The sequence below is a fragment of the Oryx dammah genome, unplaced genomic scaffold (assembly GCF_014754425.2).
Source record: "Oryx dammah isolate SB20612 unplaced genomic scaffold, SCBI_Odam_1.1 HiC_scaffold_16, whole genome shotgun sequence".
In the NCBI taxonomy this organism is placed as follows: Eukaryota; Metazoa; Chordata; class Mammalia; order Artiodactyla; family Bovidae; genus Oryx; species Oryx dammah.
This window is the reverse complement of record NW_024070200.1, coordinates 50030561-50053714: the sequence shown is the minus strand read 5'-3', so window position 1 is coordinate 50053714 and position 23154 is coordinate 50030561. Positions and strand designations below refer to the sequence as shown.

The window sequence follows — 23154 nt, the reverse complement described above, 5'->3', positions numbered from 1 at the left end:
AGGGTTATCTGGGACTTCCCTGGTGATCCTGTGGTTAAGACTTCACCTTCCAATGCAGGGGGCTTAGGTTCGATCCCTGGTTGGGGACTTAGGATCCCACATGCCTCCTGGCCAAAAAACCAAAACACAAAATAGAAGCAATTTTGTAACAAACTCAATAAAGACTTAAAAAAAAGTTTGCCAGTGAACAGGGACTTTCTAAGACCAAAAGGGAAGGGTGAGACCAGAGCACATCCAAGGGATCTTGAATAGGGCACTGCCCTGGGGGTGCAGCCATGTTGGCCATGGCGAATGATGAACTGTGAAGGGGAGGGTCATTCCTGGCAGGAGGAGCCGCCTGGGCAGGTGTGTTCACATATGCCTTCAGCCTTCCTTCCCCTCCCCATGAGATCAGAAGGCAACTGGAGCCAAAAATCCACTTGCTTCAATTGATAGTTTAGTAACCCCAAGAGACAGGACATGAGGCAATGAAGGACTGGGTGTGCGCTTCACATGTCATTTTCAGAGTGGTGAGAATCTAACAGGAGATTAGTTTTCATTCCCTCTGCCAGTTTCTGGCCTTTTTCTGATTATTTAGGCTGACTAAGTTCCTCCATAGATGATGCTACTATTGAAAAACCTCCCTAGCCAGACCTCTTTTTCTTGCCACGGCAACCCCCATTAGCTGAAATCCACAGGGGTGCCTTGGCTTACAGCGCTGCAGGAATGTGAATGTGTGAAAATTGTATTGAGGGGGCCCATCAAACCTCCATCAGTCATTAGCATACATTAGAGATGATGGACTCACAGCTTTAAAAGGGCCCTAGATATCATCATTGGTTTCTACCTGCTCACTTCTGGTGTTGGAAAAACTGATGCTCCATCCTGTTTGGGAATCAGCACACATTCACACATCTTAAATGACAGAAGCTAAGAACTTAATTAGACCACAGTGATCTCTTGGTGCTGGACTTCTTTGATGTCTCAGAGCTCAGTGGCAATGCCTCGAGGGCCATGGTCTCCCAGCCAGTGATCAAGGCTCACTCCAATGTCAACAAGCACCACCCTTCCTTCTTTTCAACACTTGGAGTTTTCACCAAAAATCTGTTGAATAAATGATCCTAATGTTGACCACAGTGCTGGAAGCCACTTCATACAGCTTTCCCATTTTATAGGTGAGAAAACTGAGGTCCAGAACAGGGAAGTGATTTGCCAAAGATCATTCGAGAAGTAACAGCTTGAGCATGAAGTCCAGGATACATTCCTGTCCAGCTTACCTGCTTGAGTTAATTTATCAGATCAATTAAGTCAATGGGTAGGTCCCCGGGGGAATGGTGGGCACAGAAATTAAAAGATGTGAAAGGGCAGAGGAGAGGGTCAGGAAAGGTGAAGAGTGTGGGCTGCCAGCAGAATAAAGGGGCCTGACAAGGATGCCTGGCTTAGAGGGCGGGCCAAGGTCAAAGGGAAGTGAGAGGGCCCCTGGTCCATTGCTGATTTTTACCAGCTCTTATCTCATGTGCTTTCTGCTTCACCTCTGGCTGCCTTCTCAGAAAAGCTACCTGATAATAAAGGCTGCCATCGGTTGCCTTGGGTTCACATCCAACCAGAACAAAGATGTGTGCAAAGCTTTTTTGGTACAGAAGAAGGCAGAGGGTCATGGTGAAAGGAAATCTCTCTCGGTGACCCAGGTCCTGAGCTGCATGAGCTGGGGTGTGGGTATGTATAGGATGACTGCCAGTGATTTATTTATTTTCATGAAGCAAAAGAAGAGGGGAAAAAAAAGGAACCCAGCATGGGTGGGATGGGAGAATACGAAGATTTATGTGAACCCTGGATTTATGAGAGGGAAAAGCAGATCAAATTTGGGGCCAGCCAAATGGCCACTCTCCATCTCTGTAAATCATTCTCTCACACAGTCTGGACGCCATTGGCAGCCATTGGATATTCCGTCCTCAGCTCTCGAGCAATGCCAGCCGGCATCCCTAGGGCTGGTGCCCTACACTGCAGGGCAGATAGGAGTTACACATTCGGGAGACGGGGCACAAAGCAACCGCTGTCTCTCTTAGTCTTGCACCTCTTCTTCTGCCAGTTCTTTCTCCACCTTTAGCATGGGCTTTCCAGCTCTCCCAGATTAAACCTGAAGTTCCTGTGTAATTGGCAAGGGGTCTGTTTTGGCAACTGGAATCCAGAGCTGCAAGTGGCCCAGGTCCCAGGGGTTGATGCAATTGGGAGAGAGATGCCAACAGAGGAATCTTGAGGAGGAAAACCAGTTCAGAGACTCTCGTGTGCCTTTCAGCATCTTCTTCAACGCTGGCAAACTTCATGATGGGTCACTCACCAGCCAGGGGCATGGGAGGGAGCAGGGGTTCCTTGCTGCTGCCAACTGTTGGTTCAGGGAGACGGGGTTGCCAAGGAGTCCCTGAAGCCAGGCAAGTGGCTGGCTAGACCCTTCCTGTAGCATCCATAGTGCAATGAGAAGAGCTGGAATTTTCCCTTCCGATCTCCTCCGCCCCCACCAAATCTGAAGACATTTCCTCTTCCAGTCTCCCGTCTATGTACATCAGGTTTCATGTTCACTCCCAGCTCTGGGTGTCAGTGGGGCTGTGAGTTGGATAGGAGGGAAGGATCTAGATGGCCAGAACTTTCACAGTTCTCAACACTTCCCAACACCTTCAGAGTCATTTCACATCATCTTTTCCAGTCTAGGTGTTTTGCTACTTTCCATTTCCTTTTTCTTTTATTAGAGTGGAGATATTTCAATTTCAAATTTTATTAATATACTGAAACACATTTTATTACATGTGAAGAACTACACATATCCCTAGACGCTAGAGCTTAGTTTTACTTATTTTTTTACTTTTAAATGAGTGAAATCACACATGTATCTATGCATATATAATATATTTCTGTATCTGTCTTTTTTCATTCAAGATTGATTTTGAGATTCTTCCAAGTTGTCGCATGTAGCTGCAGTTCATTCATTTTCCTTGTTGAAGAGTTTCCACTGAAAGAATATACCGCATTTATTTGTCCGTGCTGCTACTGATGGACACTGGGGTTGTTTCCAGCTTTGGGCTGCTATAAAGAGTACTTATGAACATTCTTAAACATATCTCTCCATAGGCAATTAGATATAGTGGTGAGACAGAGAGATCAACAGATATAGATGATAGATATATACACAGGTAGGTAGGTAGAGAGACTAGATAAATAGATTAGATAGATGCATACATTAGATAGATATATAGATAGACACAGGTGAGAGAGATCAACAGATATAGATGACAGACACATAGGTAGGTAGTTATATGGATAGATCGATAACCTGTCTGGTCTAGACCTAGAGTGCAAACGCTGGGTCACACAGACGCTAATGTTCTAAAATACCAAACTGTTTCTCAAAACAGTTAGACCACTTTATACTTTCACCAGAGTATGAAATTTGTAATTGCTCCATATCCTCATCAGCACTTTGTTTTGGCACTGCGACTTAGCCATTCTGCTTCACGTACCGTGGTATCTCATTCTGGTTCAACTTGCATTTTTCTGATGATGAATAATGCTGGACACCTTTCTCATATTCTTATCAGCTATTTGTCAGAGGAAACTCTTTTGAGTAAGTCTGCCGCTGCTGCTGCTAAGTCATTTCAGTCGTGTCCGACTCTGTGCGACCCCATCGACAGCAGCCCACCAGGCTCCCCTGTGCCTGGGATGCTCCAGGCAGGAACACTGGAGTGGGTTGCCATTTCCTTCTCCAATGCATGAAAGTGAAAAGTGAAAGTGAAGTCGCTCAGTCGTGTCCGACCCTCAGCGACCCCATGGACTGCAGCCTTCCAGGCTCCTCCATCCACGCGATTTTCAAGGCAAGAGTACTATTGCTTGTCAAATAACTATTTAAGGGTGGCACCACTTATTTTAAAATATCAAAAATTTCAAACGCTTCTAATGTCACTCTTACACCACACATACATACAAATCGCACTGCTCTGCTCTGCTCTGCTTCTTTCATGGGTATCCCCTTGTTGTCTCCCCAACAGTCTTCAGAACAGAGACTGGGATTTCTGTTCTTTGTTTCCACCATAGCAATTGCTGGGCAAAAAATAAATAAAAAAATCTTGCTTTAAAAACCACAATTGTGGGAAAACTTAATTTGGGGTTATTCTTGGATGTGTTCTCTGGATGTCCACAATTACTCTGCCTCAACCTAAGAACAGACTCAATGGGAAGGAGTCTGAAGAAAGGAGTAAAATCTAGAGAGGATGAGAAGCAGGAAGCACCATTTCCTGGCTGTTCTCCAGAGAAAATGAGCATCTTCTCCAGGGGCTGGGCGCTGGGCGGCTCCATCAGGCGGCAAATGGCATAAAATCCCAGAACATTCATCTCCTCAAGGTTCCCAGACCCAAGGAGGAAAGGAAACTGTTTTAAAAGGGTGAAAACAGAAACACATTTTCTGCATTACCCAGTCTGGGCACTGCCCTTTAACACCACAACACTCAGTGGGAAACGCTTCCCAGGGTTGACGACATCATTTCATTTCCTGCTCTAAGCACAAATTGTTCAGTTTCATTCACCAGTCCCCAGACGAATGCTGGAACACCCAGTAGAGGAGTGTCAACCTATAAATTAAAAATTTTAGGACAGGGTAGATTCTAAGTGTAGGGACAAGTCCACACTCCTGGTCCAAGCAGTTTAAAGACACCCTTGCTCCTCTGACCACCTCACGTCTATGGAGACACACTGAGCACGTTTATTCATAAGAGAGCTGGCAATAAGAGGCATTAGCCTTTTCTGGGACAATACGCTAGTTCCTTATTTATCTTTTAGAGCAGAGGTCGACAGGCAATATCCATTCTTATAAAAAATAAAAATGCATTGGAAGACAGTCACCACCCCCATTTATTTATGTATGGTTTAGGCTGCTTTCCCACTACATGAGCAGAATTGAGTAGCTGTAAGGAAGAGCCTACAGTCCTCAAAGCCTACAACTTTTATTATCTGGCTTTTAGAGAAGAAGTTCAACAACCCCTATTCTAGATGGTCAATGTAAGCTTGGCAGGTCATACGTCACATGTCTAAGCACACTTGGCTACTCTCAACATCAAGAATAATGATGCTGGGACTTCCCTGGTGGTCCAGTGTTAGAACTCTGAACTTCCACTGCAGGGGCCACAGGTTCCATCCCTGGTCAGGGAACTAAAATCTCACCTTCTGCATGGTCAAAAATAAATAATAAATAAGTAAACAAACAGAAGGCTTCCCTGGTGGCTCAGTGCTAAAGAATCTGCCTGAATGCAAGAGATGTGGGTTTGATCCCTGGGTTGGGAAGATTCCCTGGAAGAGGAAATGGAAACCCACTCCAGCATTCTAGCCTGGAAAATCTCATGGACAGAAGGGCCTGGAGGTCTACAGTCCACAGGATCATGAAAGAGTCAGATATGACCTAGAGACTAAACAACAAAATGAATAAAAGAACCTTAAAACCAAAGTATAATGGTGTTGACAAAAACAAAGAGCAATGACTCATTCCTAACATTTACTGTATCCCAAGCAGTATATGAAACATTTTTCATTTTATATAATTTAATCACAAAAATTGTAAAGAAGAACTATTATATCACCTATTAATCAATCCTGAATATTCATTGGAAGGACTGATGCTGAAACTGAAGCTCCGATACTTTGGCCACCTAATACAAAGAGCTGACTCATTAGAAAAGACCCTGATGCTGCGAAAGACGGAAGGCAGGAGGAGAAGGGGACAACAGAGGATGAGATGGTTGGACAGCATCACTGACTCGATGGACATGAGTTTGAGCAGCTCCAGGAGTTGGTGATGGACAGGGAGGCCTGGGGTGCTGCAGTCCATGGGGTTGCAAAGAGTCAGACTGAACAACTAAACTGAACTGATTATACAGATAATGAAACTGAGGCTCAAAGAGATTAAACATCAAGGTCACACTGCTAATCAGTGATGGCTAGATGCCCACCCAGGCCTCTGACTCCCATGCTATGCCTGTAGCCCACACATCACTGTCTGCATCTACAGCGGGACTTACCCTCTGCAGACACACCAGACAGAGATCCCCAAAGCCACAGAAACATTCAGCTTCCATCAAGAGAGCGGCTTAGTCAGAGCCCTCAGTGTTAAAGAGTGGCCTTTCAAGGCCCTGGCGAGAGTCCTTGTGGGGAGGGTATCAGCTCCCAGTCTTCTGTCCGTGGAGCAGAATTCACTCCAGCCTCAGAGGCCTGCTCACCACACCCACCCCCGCACAGCCCACTCCATGCTCCAGAGAAGGGCTCCCCAGACCCGCGGGTGCCTCAGGGAGCCCACTTGATTCTTGTCTGTGTCAATCGGGTTCAAAGATTTGTCCAACACTGACTGACAGAAGCTGGAGCAAGGGTGGGGGAGGGTAACTGGCAGTAGCAAAGTCCTTTGCCTACTGCCCCAGGCTATTGGACTCCAGCTGCAAATCTGCTCAGCTGGCTCAGCAACACAAAAACCCTGTGGTTCCTGGACCTAAGTAAGCAGCTGCCAGGAGACAGTAGCCCTCAGGCATGCTGTCCCCTGGGAGCTGAACCTGGATCCCAAGGAGGTAGCTGAGCATGTCTTCCAACCCCACTCACTCTCCTCCCTAGGCTCAGCACCTGACCTCTCCACCAGCCCACCTCCTATTCCCTGTGACGTTTGCTGCTGTGAGCAGTGGCTCTCGGGGCCTCCATGAGCGACCCACCCCTCATGCAGCTGTACTCGGGAGAAATGATGAGATGACTTTCTGGGCATGGACAGACATCCTGTAAAGACCCTGAGAAGGGAAGAGGGTCAGCGGGGGACAGGGGTGAGCCCAGGGCCTCCAGAATAAAACCAGGGTCCATCATGGGCTTCGCTTATCCCTCCAGCTGCACCTCAGGCACAGCCCTCCGTTGTGTGTCACAGTTCGTGACCTCTGAAGCCAAAGGGTCCAGAGGAAACTTCATGAACCTTGGAGCAAGTGCATCTGATTACATTAGTTTATACCATTTTGATTGCATCTGATAACGTTCATTGATACCATCTTCCAGAATGGAGCGAGCCTCTCTTTCCCACCCCCATGGCCGACAGCCACACCCCTCTTCCTTACTGGGGCCCACGTCCCTCTGAGCATTACCTTCACAGCCACGAGCATCTTGTCCTTGGTGGGGCTGAGATTGTAGCATTCGGCCAGGAAGACCTTTCCAAAGGCTCCCTCGCCCAGCTCTCGCTTCAGCACGATGTCTCTCCTTTTAATGTGCTGCACGTCTGCGGGAGGGGACAGAGGAGAGCAGCCAGGTCAGTCTCGGGTGCTCGTTCTCTCCTTGGAGGCTCAGAGGTCTGGGGAGAACAGGGGTCCAGGGCAGGGAGCTCTGCCTTGGAGGCCACGGCGGGGCCAGACGAGCTCCAGCTTCTTACCTTGGCTGTAAAAATGGGCAACATGCAGTGATTTGAGTCTTACCCAGAAAAGAATCTCGGCTCTAGCTGACTAGCCCTGAAGCTCTCTAAATCACAGCTGCCTCGGCTGGAAACTGGGAAACCAGAGCCAGTAGTCTTTAATACCCAGGATTCAAGCATAACTGGCTGTAAGTACTGAGCACAAGAGTCCTCTGGGCATCACACGGGTCCTGACTCAAGTGGGTCTGAGACTCGGCATCTCTAATAAACTCTCAGGTGATGTCTGCGTGCTGTGGGTCCATGAGCTGTTCTGGGTGACCAAAAATCGGATTTGAACCCTGATTCCTCCTCCCTGCTGGTTTCGGAGCTTGGGAAAGTTATTTCAGTCCACAGCCTCGATGTCCTCACCTGTGAACAGGAATGAACACCAACACCTTCCTTTCCAAAGTCTTGGGAAGATTATATGAGATAATTCATATGAAGAGTTTAGCCCAGGGTCTTGGTACACACACACACACACTCTCTCTCTCTCACACACACACTCACACACACACATACACAGACACACCACACTGGCTTTTGTTATGATGTCTATAATGCTTCTATAGCAAAGTGTCTGGTTCACAACAGAATCCACAAAGTGGAAGTTAAAATGATCTGGGGGGAAGCCTCTACATGAGAATCTCTCTCCCCGAGAGACACACACACACAAAAAAGAAACCAATGAAATAAGAAAATCAAGTCCAGAGACCTCCCCAGAACCAGGGTCTGTGCAGAGAGAGAGAAGGACTGCTACGATCTTGGCTAATTTAGCAACCTAATTAAAGTCTGTCAGCCAGGAGGAAGCAAAGCTGTGACCTCAGCCCTCCCACCTATTTGGAAAGAATGCTTCGAAGGAATCGTACAAGAAGTGGGCTGACGACGGGGGGAGCCAGCCAGAGATTACTCACCGACCTTTCCATTCATCGTTCAACAGGCAGAAGCCCATTAAATACCTGCATTCACTTTATGAAGAGCATTACAGAGCCAGGAAAGAGCGCTGTCTCAAATGACCTCGTCAAAAAAATGAACACTGAAGACAGAGGACCAGGGCAGACTGTCCCCCAGGGCGAGGGGACACAGGACCAGAGCAGACGGATGTGGCTCCCAGGCCTTGGTTAGCGTTTTGCTTAGCGGAGGTGGGAGGGGCGATTTTCGTTATAACAGATTACACAATTTTTTTTTTTTCCTATCAGAATTCTTGGTAGCCCTGCTGTGTCCCAGATGACCTGCCCTCCGGGATCTGTGGGAGGAAGCATTTACACAGCATTTTCTTTCCTCTCAGCAAGACATACCTGCAGGCTCCCAGGCCATGGGGTGGCTGGGGAGCTACCACATACTGCGGGGCTTCGCCCCCATCTTTACAGAAAGGGAATTAAAAATGGGTTCCCTTTTCACACTCTTTGCTGCTATTTCCCAGCCTCTGAGGAATGGGATATTTTGGCCTTGAAGGGGAAGGCTAAGGGTCCCCCACCAAGAAAAAATGAGAGGTCAGGACCTCTTCAGGGAGACCATCTGCTCAGCGCTGCACAATCGTTCCCAGGCGACTACTGATAATACACAGGTCCCAAAAGATGAGCGCCCTGGTGGGATTAAGAGTGGAGATGGGGGTGGTAACAGGATGGTAGCTTCCTAAGACCATGCCCGCACCTCTGAACCCACAGGGGTCAGTCAGGAATAGGAAGTCAAGGGCACCTGGATCAGGACCTGGCTCCTCCGCCACTATGGGCTTGCCCACCTCACAAAACATCTTGAGTCTCAGTTTCCTCATCTGTAAAATGGGTGAGGAGTATCATATAACCCAAGTTCCACTTACCTGCTACAGGAGCTATTATGTGTAAAGGTTTGTAAACCTTCAAGTCCTCTGAAACCATGTGTGTTTTGGTGTTTTCATCATTATTGATGAAGGGAAAATGAGGGCCAAGTCAGGAATTGCCAACTGGTGGTTGAAAGGGAGCTCGAATCCAGAACACCAGGACAGGTCAGAGTGGCAAGGCCTTTTATGGAAAAGCCCTCTTTGGCCTCAGACCCCTCCTCAACTCCAGCCTCCAACAACATTTCAACAGGATGAAAATAAAATCACCTAGAAGCCTTATGAAAACTGATCACTCAGCCCTACTTCCTGAGATTCCTATTCAGGAGGTCCAGGCTGAGGCCTGAGAATTTGCCTTCTGTAACAAATTCCCAAGGTGATGTTGGTACGGCTGGCCGTCCAGGACACCTCTTTGAGAATCAGTGGAATAGGTTGACGTGAGGGGCAAGAATTCAGCCAGCTGATGACTGATGCTCGCCTTAGCAGACTGGCCTCAACAAGTTCCACACCCACAAATATAAGTCAGGCATCACCAATAGAAGACCAGGAGGAGGCCTGCAATCCTGGACTTACCTGTATGGCCTCATCAAGCCCCATTTCAGAGCTTCCAGCCCTCATCCTCACAGTGGAGACCATGACTCTCTAGATTGCTTACTTCCTGGACACTCCTCTACAAAGGCAGGGCTACAGTATACAATGTGTTCAGTTACTCAGTCATGCCAAGCTGGGGGTTGGCAGCTGCCTCAGGGTTCTTGTGCATGCTAAGTCACTTCAGTTGTGTCTGCCTCTTTGTGATCCCATGGACTGCAGCCCCCCAAGCTCCTCTGTCCATGGGATGTCCCAGGTGAGAATACTGGAGTGGGTTGCCATTCCTTCTCCCTGGGATCTTCCCAAGCCAGGGATCCAACTTGCATCTCTTTCATTTCTTGAATTGCAGGTGGATTCTTGACCACTAGCACCATCTGGTAAGCCCACAGTATATATTGGGCTAGCCAAAAAGTTCATTTGCATTTTTCCATAAGATATTACAGAAAACTCAAAACAACCATTTGGATAACCATATATTCCTGGGTCCTTAAGTCCAACTTTGAGCTGGGTGCTCTCACCAGCTCCCCACCCTCCTCCCCAGCTTCTGACTCTTGGCTACAGTGAGTCCAGAATGAGAAGGGAAAATGTCTATGGAGGGCAGGGCCCCATTCTCCAGCTGCTGAGCCTGAGTCACGTCTTAGAACCCTCCATCTCCTCTCCCTCCCTTGGCAGCAAGAATCGCAAGCCTTGGAAGATTCAGACAAGTCTTGTGGCAGCAGTTTAGAGGGGGGCCTTTTCTCAATGCTCCCTCCAAATCTCCTTAAGTGCCCAGGTAGGTGTGATTGCACCCCTTTCACAGGAGTTAAGTGCCCAGGCTTCCCAGGTGGCGCTAGTAGTAAAGAACCCACCTGCCAATGCAGGAGACATAAGAGAAGTGAGTTCTATCCCTGGGTCGGGAAGATCCCCTGGAGGAGGGAATGGCTACTCACTCCAGTATCCTTGCCTGGGAAATCTCATGGACAGAGGAGCCTGGTGGGCTACAGTTCATGGGGTTGCAAAGAGTTGGACATGACTGAAGTGACTTAGCACACACAGGCGCCCCAGGGCAGCTGCCAACCCCCAGCCTCAGGAGGTCACAGGCTTGACAGCTGCGGGCCTTGAACGTGGCTGAGAGCAAGTGGCCATGACACTGGGAACTCATCTGCCCTCTGCAAATGTGAAGCAGAAGCCACCTGTGGACCAGCATGTCTGCCCCTGGTCTGCGAATGGATCTCCTTCAGAGACCTGGAAACACCCAGTGGCTCAGAATAACATCGCTGGACTCTAGTCATCTGCAGGGACAAGTATTTTGAGACCAATACTTGAGTTTAGTCCACAGATGGAGTGAGGAGACCTGAGGAGGGGTAGTAGAAGGAATAGAAAATCAAACCAGATTCCATCCCACCGTAAATCCTTCCCCAAGAGAGACCCTCCCTCCAGCCGTGGGGATAAGAGCTCCACGAGGTAACGTGGGAGCTTCAGCGATGGAGAGGCTGGACCGGAGCCAAACACATGAAACTAATCACTTCCATGTGGAGAACCCTGTGTACCAACAAGACTCGAGATCCCAGAACTCTGTCTGCGCAGCTTCTTTCTCTGAACCCAAAGGGGAAGAAGGCGTAGGTAAAGGGATTCATGGGTTCCCAGTCCTGTTATCTGCTCCACATGCCATTCTCACGATAACACTGAGAGGTAGGTGTGATTGCACCCCTTTCACAGATGAAAACACGGAGGCAGGCAGGTAACTTTTCCAAGCTGGCAGAGCTAAGACGTGGCCAAAGGACTCGCTCTTCTTTTTCTGGCTCCTGAGTCTGTGTGCTTTCTGATACCTGAAGCCAACTTTCTGAGTCTTTCTCCACTTTGTGAAGGAGACAGTCAGTTCCCAGAAGCTCAGTCCTCCGCCTTCCTGCTTCTTCTACTCTGGCCCGACTTCTCTTACCCTGTCCATTCCCGGATGGAAGGCAGCCATTTCCCCAGGGAAAGAGGAGGAGCCCTCCTCGGCCCACCCACCCCAGAAGCCCCCAGGAGAAGGGTGTCGGTGGGGAAGAGTGTGGGAGGAAAGGGTGCTGCACGGGCCCCCAGGGAGTGGCGGGAGTAGGCCATTTCCATCTTAGACGCCCAAACGGCTATTTGGACCTTTTTGGTGTGTTTATTTTTAGCTCGCACTGTGCAGCAGCTCAGAGCTGCCTCTGGTGAAGCCATCTGACCCACACGCCAAAAAGTGATGGATTTTCCTAGGAGGCAAGGGCATCAATCTCCTTTTACTGCCTGGCTGGCCGGCCCAGCAGAGTCTGGGTCACAAGGGGAGGAGGCAGGACCCAGGCAGGGGAGGAGGGGACCCAGCCAGGGGAGGAGGGGACCCAGGCAGAGGAGGAGGTAGGACCCAGGGAGGGGAGGAGGGGAGAGGGGGACGCAGATCCCAGAACGTGGGAAGACCTCCCAGCCTCCAGCGCAGAGCGGGTTGCCCAAGAGAGCAAGGGGCTGCTACACAGTGAGGAGTGGTCTTGGGGAAATGGAAAGGGTTCCTGGCCACTCTGGGATGGCTCTTCCCTAAATCCTTTTTCTGGGAAAATCACCAATGGTTCCTGCAGAGCAAGCCACCTAGATAGCCTCCCGTTCCCACAGGATAGCTGGTTCATCAGAAATCCTCATCCTGTGGGGACTTCCCTGGTGGTTCAGTGGCCAAGACTCTGCACTCCCAAGCAGGGGACCTGGGGCTCTATCCCTGGTCAGGGAACTAGATCCCACTTGCTGCAACAGCTAAAGATTCAGTGTGCCACAACAAAGATCCCACGTACTGCAGCTAAGACCTTGCTCAGCCAAATAAATAAATATTTTTAAAAAAAATAATGGTAGATACATGTCATTATGCGTGCATCCTAGGTCGCTTCAGTCATGTCCAACTCTTTGCAACCTATGGACTGTAACCTGCCAGTCTCCTCTGTCCATGGGATTCTCCAAGCAAGAATACTGGAGTGAGTTGCCAAGACCTCCTCCAGGGGATCTTCCTGACTCAGGGATTGAACCCACATCTTTTACATCTCCTCCATTGGCAGGCAGGTTCTTTACCACTGTGCCACCTGGAAAGCCCATATGTAGAATGGGAACCTTCAATATCTACTTAGCAGAGTTGTTGAGGCAACTAATGTAATAAAATTTAAGTCAAAGAGATAATAGAAAATATCTGAAACCTATAGGACATTTCACAACAGAACTTTTCCTTCCTTTCTGCAAGATTTTGCTTTCAACAAAGAGCTTGATCTACCTGTGAACAAAATAGTGGCTTGGAAAGAAACTTGGAAAGCGTGGTGATATTCTGAAATAAAATGGCATGAGTTTGCACGGGGGTTGGGGGGCGGAGCCAACGGTGATCAAGGAGTCACCGGCAGCCTACTGAACAAGCCACCACTATGTCCAACCCCTTCTTCCTTCAGGTCCAAAATAGTTTGCTCAAAGAAGTTTGTCAAACAGTGGAATAAAGACATCAAAGGCAGTGGCAGCCACCTACTAAAGATTGCTATTGATCCATAGAGAAAAACCAGGTTTCCCAGGGTCAGTAGTTATAAATAATGGTGATCCTAACTCTGCTGTATGTCAACAGCAAAGTCAGACCCCCAAAGCCACATGCTCCCTCGGTCAGACTCAAAATGTCTTAAGAGAAATTCATTGGCCAACTGGATGCTTTGGTTAATTTCTGTCCTAGGAAGCCAGGTGTGCATGCCATGCAGACATTATCCTTCCCTAAAGGCTGTCACCTAGGGGGCACAGAAACAGCACCCCTCAGGGCTGTCCATAAGTTCCCTTAGCTGAGCGCTGATGGATTTTCTAACCACCCTGCCTTCCCTTCTTCCTTGGCCCGTTGTAATACCGAGTTCCCAATTGGTTCCTGGGCTTCCTAGGTGGCTCCGTGCTAAAGAATCTGCCTGCCAGCGTAGGAGATGTGGATTTGATCCCCGGGTTGGGAAGATCCTCTGAAGAAGGAAATGGCAACCCACTCCAGTATTCTTGCCTGGGGAATCCCATGGACGGAAGAGGCTGGTGGGCTACAGTCAATGGCGTCCCAGAGTCAGATACAGCTTAGCAACTAAAATAACAATAATAACAACAATTGGTTCCTAGGCTCTGTCTTAAAGCCTCTCGGATCTTTCCCCATTGACTCCATCTCGCTCTGCCCTTGTCCCTTTTAGCTCACTGTCATCCCCTGTGCCCTTATTAATAATGAAAATGCCATGGGCTGAGTACTCATTCCACAGCTGGGCACCATGCTAAGTAACACTCGAGACGCCTTGTCTCTTCTTCACAGCTCTCTTAAACATAGTACATTGCTCCCCAAGTGCTACAGATGAGGAAGCTGAAGCTGAAGGTGATGAAGCAATTGCCCACGATCACCCAGCTGTTAGAAGTGACCCGCTGGACTCTAAACTCTGGTGCAGGTGGACCTTGCCACCAAGCCATCCTTCCGTCATTCCTCCGTTGCCCCTTTAACTGACTTCACATCTATATGGACAGAAATGCTCTTCCAATAACACCTACTCCTGTCGCCCTTGGTCGTCACCACCCGAGCTCCACGTGGGCGGTGAGGATGCTTTCTGCAGATGAGGAGGCACCGAAAGTTGGAAAGCTAAGACCCCAATGCCCCACAGAAGGACAGAGGGTCTCCACAGCCTGGGCGGCTCTCGAATTACAAGGTGAGTCCTGAGAGCAACTGTAGGCAGAGGAGGAAGGAGATTCTTGGCAGGAAAAGTTGGGGAAGAGGGAACAGGGAGAGGAAGGGCGGCTCTCTGAGAAGTGTGTGTTTTCTTTGCACTCACCAGACCCCAGGGTCTCAGGCTGCCAAAAAATGCTCAGAAGAAAACATTAATGCGATACCACACGTTTAATTACACATGAAATGGAATGTCTTTCGATGGAAAAGAATAATATTCCCGGATCTCCAACTGTGGGTTTTTGAAGCAGCAGGAGGCAGTTAGAAGGCCAGCTCTGCCTCTTTGAGAGGGGAAGGAGGGCAGGACCCCTGCTTTTGCTAATAGTGGGAACGTCCCTTTGCCACTGCAGACCTGGCCCCGCCCCTTCTCCTGGCCCCACTGCAGGCCTCTGCATGGCAGGGCAAGAAGAACTCAATTCCCACTGCAGGAGAGCATGACAGGTAAACATGTCCACAGGCAAAGCCAGACCTTTGCAGCCGTCTGCCACCAACCCAGCCAGTTCTCCACCTGCACAGGACAGAGCATGGCTGCACTGTCTCGACAACTGCTCTTGCAAAGCAATGCTGGGATGATTTACTGACTAGGAAAACAAGAGGACCTCCTGGGTCCACGTCAAGGATTTTCCAAGGGAAGACACTTCCAAGGCTAGAGAGCCAACAGAAGAACTCTGCAGAATTTCTCTTGGAGGTCTGGAAGTTTAAATTAGTCCCAGGTTACCAACCAAACAGAGGAAACAATGACTTGGAAAAGGATTCCAGGTCGAAGGAACACCATCGCTGTCTATTGCTGTCACTGGCCCTTGGTGAGGCTGATCCGGGATTGTTTGTCTAGAATGCTGATGTTTCTGCAGCCTAGCCCATATCATATCCCAAGGCTCTTCTCACCCCATGCTATTTTCAGAGTTTGATGGCTTTGCAAAGGGCCTTTGAAGGGTGCTAATGGATGTTCAAGGCAAAAGGGCAACATCCTGAACTATTGTCTTTGTAAATTGGGTCTAGCAAAGGGCCCAATATACAGTAGGTACTCACTCAATATGGAATAAATAAACGAAAGAACCAAAAAGCACCTCCAAGCCACTGCTAGAGACTTTAGCAAGAAAAACACTACCAAGAGGGAGGAAGAAGGGAAGCCGAGGGAGCAGTAAAAAGAAGAGAAAGATGAGTGAAAATCGGCAAGGATCCAGAAAGTTCCAAAGAGCAAACTTATTTCTGACCTGGCTCTAAGACTGGCCCCAGGAACCAAGATCGCACGGAACCAGGACAGTCCTGAGACCCACGTCTTACCCCTCAGTCACAGGCACGGTGGACTGCTAAACAAAGTGTCCCTGCAGGTCTGTATCCGCTGAAGCTCAACAAAAACCAGGGCACGTGTGCACCCTTAGGCTAGAGGTAGCGGTCTAGGACTCCAAGACACGGTGTTCCCACCAAGACGAATAAATAAACAAGACACCCTGCTGCTTCTGGAAGCAGTGAAGAGACAGGATCAGCAGAGGACTGTCTGTTCTGGGGCGATTTCCAGCTCACGTTTCCTGACACAAGAAGTTCAGAGATGAGGCTAAGGTTCAGATGTATTTCTGCCCCCAGGTGCTACCCCTCGGAGTTCAACCATCAGGAACTCAGACATTTTACTAACATCGCAGGGCCCCTGCCATCAGCTCTCTAGCCAAGACCACCCTTTCCTACCCACTTTCTTCACCTCCATGCCGCGTTGGCTCTTCCCATGGTGAGAAGACCCCTCTGGCTCTCATTAAGCGCGGACTGCCCGAGCCAAGAGTAAAAAGCAAGAGAACTCCCCAAGGAGAGCATCTGGAATTGAGAAGTTAGGTGCTGAAAGATGGAGCTCAGGCTCCGACTGGGAATCTGTCCCTCCAGCAGCCTACCCAGCTCCCCGCTTCCTCTCCCCCTTCTAGACGTCCCCTTCCCAAAGTGATGGTGTCAAACTCTCATTCAAAATGCCCATACCAGGGGTTCCTTCTGCATCTCGGTCTCCGCAGAGGCCCTTCTCTTCCAACAGTTGCCCAGCGATGCTGTCTCTGCCTCTTCCCATCCCTGGCATCTAATTCTGCCCTCCCGGGTCCGTCTGGTGACATCATGACTTCTCACAGCAAACGCAGAACTCAAGGTTGCGCCTTCCAGTCCTGGAGCTCTGGGCCAAGACCTAGACTGCAGGACGCCACGGAGCCCTGCATCTTCACTCAGGAAGTCTAGGGGTCAGCAAGCAGACATACCCACGCAAACCTTCCTCCACAGAGGAAGGACCACAGGACCACAACGACCCATTCATGGAACGTGGATGGACAATTACCAGTACCAAGGAAAACCTGAACCCTTCAGGCAGGAGGAGATCTGTGTCATCAGAAACAACAATAGATCCAAAAATACAAAACAAATACCAAAGGAAGAAAGGACATTAGTGTTAGAGCAAGGGGGATGAGGAAGAGCATGGCTCCAGAACCAGGCAGGACTGGGTACAGAGTCACATTCAATGACACGTCTTAGCAGGCAGCGTTTGACAATTTACTAAGTCAATCTCAAGCCTCGATGCTTTCCTAAGAGAAATTAAGAAGGTGTCCATCACACTGGGTTGTCACGAGGAGTCAGTGAAATTATGTGTGTACAGTGAAGTGCGTTGAATGAACTCATGGCTGTAAAGGTTCATAGAGGAACAGGTCTGTTCCTTCCTTTCACCTGCCCCCCTACTCAGCCTTTCAAAGATTCTCCCCAGTGACGCAATCTCTCTGAGCCTCAATTTCCTCACCAGTAAAATGGAGATGGGGGGACAATTGCTTAGTGCATGGAGCTGTGGTGTCCTTAAATGAGACGCACGCCTGCAAGCTAAGTTGATTCAGTCATGTCCAACTCTTTGTGACCCCATGGACTGTAGCCTTCCAGGCTCCTCTGTCCATGGGGTTGTCCAGACAAGAGTACTGGAGTGGATTGCCATGCCCTCCAGGGGATCTTCCTGACCCAGGGATTGAACCCACAACTCTTATGTCTCCTGCATTGGCAGGTGGGTTATTCACTATAAGTGTCACCTGGGAACGATTTAAATGAGATGAGAGGTGTTAAATGTTGAGAACAGTCCAGGAGACCAAAGTAGGTGCTCGGAACAGCCTATAGTATCGGCGTCCTCAGGGTAATCTTTGATCTTAGTTCTGATATTTGAGAACTCTGATAACATGGCCCAAATCCCCAGGTTTCTTCCTCATAAATTCTCAACATAAATGCATAAAATAGGTGCAACAGATGGACAGACTGGCTGTTCACTGTCCTCTGTGCCCACTTGATGAGTTCATGCCCATGTATCTATGCCCACACCATCCAAGGTACCCTTCTCCCACTAGGAGAAATCAACCTATGTCTCCAGATCAATTCTAATCCCATTTCCTCCATAAGATCTTCCCCCAAATGTCTTTTTTTAAAAATCTTTTAAACTGTCTATTCTTATTGCAAAACCATGTGCCCTGGAATCACCTCTGCTTTCTTTACTACATAATCCCAACTCACCTTGGAATGGCTCAGAGAAAACCATCTCTAAACAGACTTGCTACATCACTAGAGCAAGTAGCATTAGTAAACACCAGTATTAGATTTTGTAACATGCGTAAGACATATTGGGACACAGGATTCCAGCTGATTTACAGGCACAGGCTGGTCCCTTAGACTGCCTACCTTCACTAACTGCCAAAGCTGCTGCTGTCTGGTGGCCTAAAGATGCTGCTTCTCTCTCATGCTTCCCCCCAGTAGTAAACTTCATGAAAAGACTTTAGTTTTAACACAAGGCACCCTGGGAAGTGAACAGGTAACCCAGGATGGCCATGGACCCCTTCTGAGAGCCCTGGGAGTTCCTATTTTTAGGCAGGGTCAAGTTCAACCCTGCCCAAAGCAGGGGGCAGGGCTCAGGCACCAGAGAGAAGGTGAGTTGCCCAAGAGAAGGCAGGACACCCAGTTCACAGCCCTGGGTATCTAGAAACCACATCCCCATGTAACCTGGAGGATCTGCTTTCAAGGACTCATCTTTCCTCTTCTTTGTGCAGGGCTTGAACTGGGACCTAACTGGGACCTTACTAAACCTATGCACCTGCTCCTGGAAAGGGCTTGCACCCAGGTGGAGGGTGCAATGTCAGGCTGTCCTCCTTACCCACTGGGAGGGGGTCTTCTCCTAGCTGCTGCCATGTGGAGGGGTTTTGGTGATAAATGCCACCTGCTAATCCCCACATCCTCTCCCTTACTCCTTCCAACTCAGCTGGGTTCGGGCACACTTTCTTTTCAGCCCCATCTGCACAAAGCGCTCTTTGCTGCAGGCTCAGCACTACCCAGGCTTCCCTGGTGGCTCAGCGGTAAGGAATCCACCTGCTAATGCAGGAGATATGGGTTCGATCCCTGGGTCAGGAAGATCCCTTGGAGAAGGAAATGGCAACCCACTCCAGTATTCTTGCCTGGAGAATTCCACAGACAAGAGGAGCTTGGTGGGCTACCGTCCACGCAGTCACAAAGAGTCAGATATGACTAAGCAACTAAGGAACACCACCACCACCACTCCCCATCCTATTAAATCTCATCAGGCCAACCTTCTCCTGGCCTCGGGGTTTGCACCCAGCTCTTCCAGGCTCTGTTGGAGGCTGAGGAAGCCCACCTCCATAGACCTCAGAGGCCGTCGGGAGGCCCAAGGTGTTCGTGATTGAGCCCCTTCCAAGGGGCATGCTCCCATGTCCAGCTCCCACCCCCTCAGCTAAGGCGTCCTCCAGTCATGGGCCCCCTCCCTCTCTAAGCCTCCTGTTCTGGTCCTCACTCTCTTCAGCCCTGTGTCTGATGGGGTTCAAGGTCAGAGCCCTGGGCGTGGGCAGCCTGAGCTCTGTGCAGCCAGCAGATTCGTTCCGCTCGGCCTCCGAGACCCCGGATCCCAGCCGCCCGTGTGGAAGCCGGCTCGCCGCGCCAGGTGCTTTCCCACCACATCCTCTGAGCTGACTTCCAAGAGCTCCCCCACGCCAGATGTTAAATGCACTGGCCGGGGGTTTCCTGGCCTGTCTCCTGAACCTCCTCCTACCCTACCATTTTCAAGAAAAAAAAAAAAAGAGAGATAAAGTTTAAATTTTATCTCTGGAAATCTGAGTGCCATGCCTGACCCCTGGAATCCCTCCCTGGACTTGGCAGCTCAGACTAGATCTCGTCAAGTTCACCGAGTTCCGAGTGTGCTGCCTCAGATGTTACCTTGGATCAGTAGCCCATTCTTTCTATTTCTCCTACTGCCCAAGGAAATGGAGCTGGAGAGAAGTGTGGGCTTTGAACACTGTAGGTATTATTTTTTCCATACCAATCCTTTGGAAGATTCCAGAAGGTGAGCAACTGTCAAGATTAACATCAGTGGAAAATCAGGAGAGGAGCAACCTCACTGACTATCACAGACCGCAGAATGGTGTCACTGACAAGTGGGCAACTCTCATTGTTAGCTCTGGATGGCCTTGTGTGTGCTCAGTCGTGTCTGACTCTTTGCGACCCCTACCAGGCTCCCCTGTCCATGGAATTTTCCAGGCAAGAATACTGGAATGGGTTGTCATTTCCTGTTCCAGGGGATCTTCTGGACCCAGGGATCAAAATGGCATCTCCTGCATTGGCAAGCTGGTTCTTTATCGCAAACGTCACCTGGAAAGCCCCCTGGACACCCTTGGGTGGCTCCCAAAAGCATCAGCCTCAAGAATTCATATTAGATACACTCAGGAGCCCTGTGAGATGCCATAAGTGGACCCCAGCTCCCCTTTCCCATCAGGCTAGGGGACAGTCTCCTTCTCACTTTGCATAGCAGATTTTTGCTTGATGTGGCAACATCTACACATCCTCTGTCTACTGTGGGTGCCTTCATAGGGAGTGCTGCGATCCCCCTCTCCTGATCCTCACCACTCCTTTCTGTTTCTTTGAGAATAGGGTCTTCCTAACCCTGCCCACCTGCTCCTTCTCCTTGTGGGTTATTGGTGTTCATTGCTGGCCTGCTCTTCACCACTTTGTGCATCTGCTCTGCTCCTGTGTGACCTTCTCAGTGTGTGTGCATGTATGTGCGTGTGCGTACGTGTGTGTGCGTATGTGTGTGTGCACTTATGTGCTTTCTTTCTGAACTAGATCTCCACTTCAGGCTCCCCAGGCAGGTGAGAAGGGCTCCTGAACCTCCATGGTGTAAGGTTCAAGCAGGGTCCAAAGACCTGGGCTTCTGTCCCCTTCCACCAGCTCTCTGAAAGGCCAGACTATGAGCAGGGCTCCCTTTGCACAGCCCTTCCTGGCTGCACTGACTGCTGGCAGAGGAATTATTTGAGATCAGATGTTTCCCACACTAGCTCTTTGACCCTTTCCCCATATGTCTCTTCTCTGAGAACTTACCCATTTCCTCATTTTCAGCGTAAACAAAGGACAGAAGCTGAAAGGCCAGGCAGCTATGGCCCTTTCTTGCAAATGTGTCTTTTGTCAATTACACGTGGATGTCATCCTGTATAACTTTTCCTTATCTGTGAGATTTTGGATCAAACACACATGAATATCCAGTTACTCCAGGTCATGACTCAGGAAGAATGATTTAGGAAATCCACGTTATAAAATCAGGAAGGAATTAAATTTTGGATGGAAGACCAGCCATAAAAAAAAAGAAAAAAAGCTATCTGCAAAAGAGCAAAATCGCTTGATAAATGTCTCACTGAAATGAGGAAATTCCCTCAAGAAGTTTCTAGCAGATCAGTTTGATAAATCAAATTTGCTGTGCAGTGCCCATAATGACTAATTTAACATGTGTGAAAAGCTGTGTCATGCTCTTCACCTGGTACACTGTCTGTTCTGTTTTCGTTTCGTGGATGCTCAAAGTCAACAGATTAATAAATAAAACCACTTATAAGTGCATTCATAAGTTCTCTGATGGCTACAATGCTCTTGAGGGGTCTGATTTTTTATATATAAATCTTTTCACTGCTCGTGTGCGATTTCCCAGGAGTGTGGGAATAGATTTCCCAGGAGTGTGGTCAGGAGAATGAACCCATGAGACAGTGCAGATTTCAGGTCCTGTGGGAGTCGAAAGGGCAAAGGAGGAGAAGCACTCCTTATGGTGGTTAGCGGCTCCCGTGTTCATTAGACATACCCAATTCTGCTATGGACTAGCTGTGGGACACTGGACATCTTAATGAACCTCTCTGAGATGACATCTCACCTGATAAGTGGGACCCACCTTCGATGTTTGTAAACAAATGAGGTAGTACCAGTCTGTAAACCTCTTAGCACAGCACTAGGCATCTAGTGAGCACTAGACTGAGATCCATTTCTGCTCTCTCACCCAAGATTGCTCAGTTTGGGCTGCCTTGCACATCCTCACTCACCCTGCCATTCATGCAACACAGAGGGATGGAGTGAAAGGTTCTCCCGTCTCTAAGAAATGCCTATTCCGCCAGCCCACCTCAAACAAGGATTTATCTGCAGAAGCCTCTGCCTGCCACTTTCAGCTGGAGAACACTAATTGCTCCAGGCCAGACACCTTCCAAAAGGGCCCTTTGCTTGACTGATGGAGGCTTTTTGTTATCTGCTGTCAGGAGGGTCTGGTGATATGGAAAGGCACAAGGAAGCTGCAAGGCAGCAGTTGACTCTTGATAAGCTCACAGTAGGTAGAAATCACTTGGGGCAGCCTCTGCATTGGCTCATGGAGCGTATGCGTGGCTGAAAGGGACACAAGCCAGTGAGTGACTCTGTGTCTGGGTCCTGGCTAAAAACAGCGTATTTCTATGCTAGAAAGTGTCCATAGAGCCTGTAAGTAACCCTTGCTCCAAACTTACCTGGCAAATACAACCATTGGTCCACCCTAGCCCCCTGCATGGTGGTGATCCTGCACTGAAAAGAAGGTGTGCGTGCATGCTAAGTTGCTTCCGTCGTGTCCGACTCTTTGCAGCCCTGTGGACTGTAGCCCACCAGGCTCCTCTGTCCATGGGATTCTCCAGACGAGAATATTGGAGTGGGTTGCCATGTCCACCTCCAAGAGATCTTCCCCACCCGGGGATCGAAGCCATATCTACTGCATCTCCCAAATCTCCTGCATTGCTGGCAGATTCTTTGCCACTGAGTCACCAGGGCTTCTCAGTACGCTAATACAAAATAAAAAGCTTAAAAAAAAAGTTACAGTGTGTTTCCCTATGTGCTGGGGACACAGTGGGAGGCAAAAGACTGTCCTGGGTCTCCAGGAGTCCATGAATCTACAGTCAAGATGGCCAAGTCACGGCCAAATCCAACACAGAGTGATGAGCCCCATCGATGGGCAGGGGGTGGCAGGTGTAAGAAGACTCTTGGAGCACATGGATGGTGCATCTAACCAGCTCTTGAGGGATCAGGGAAGACTGTGCAGAAAAACCGACTCTCTCTGAGCCTGAATTTCTTCCTGTAAAACTGTGGAAATACATGTAAAAATGACTTTCACTGACAGTCTGAGAGAAAATGTTCTAGTTCTGTCATCCTCCAACAATAGGAATAAAAATGCCCGAATAACATGCTGCAAGTTACTCCAGGTACGTACAAAGGATGCCTCTGTGTGTTTTAGTTGGGGGAGGGGAGGCCGTTTAGAGGAGAGCTGCTCAGGAAAGCTGGCCTTGCTCTTCTCACGGCATCTCCATCCTCTGGCTGAGCGGAGAA

General features: G+C 49.1%; 1 protein-coding gene across 1 annotated transcript in view; it reads right to left on the bottom strand.

Annotated features, from left to right (window-relative positions):
- NTRK3 (neurotrophic receptor tyrosine kinase 3) overlaps window positions 1-23154 on the bottom strand; it is a 429790-nt gene that overhangs the window by 64229 nt on the left and 342407 nt on the right. The window contains exon 13 of the mRNA XM_040257595.1: window positions 7125-7255. Coding sequence (XP_040113529.1) covers window positions 7125-7255 — 131 coding nt within the window. The remainder of the gene's footprint in view (window positions 1-7124; window positions 7256-23154) is intronic.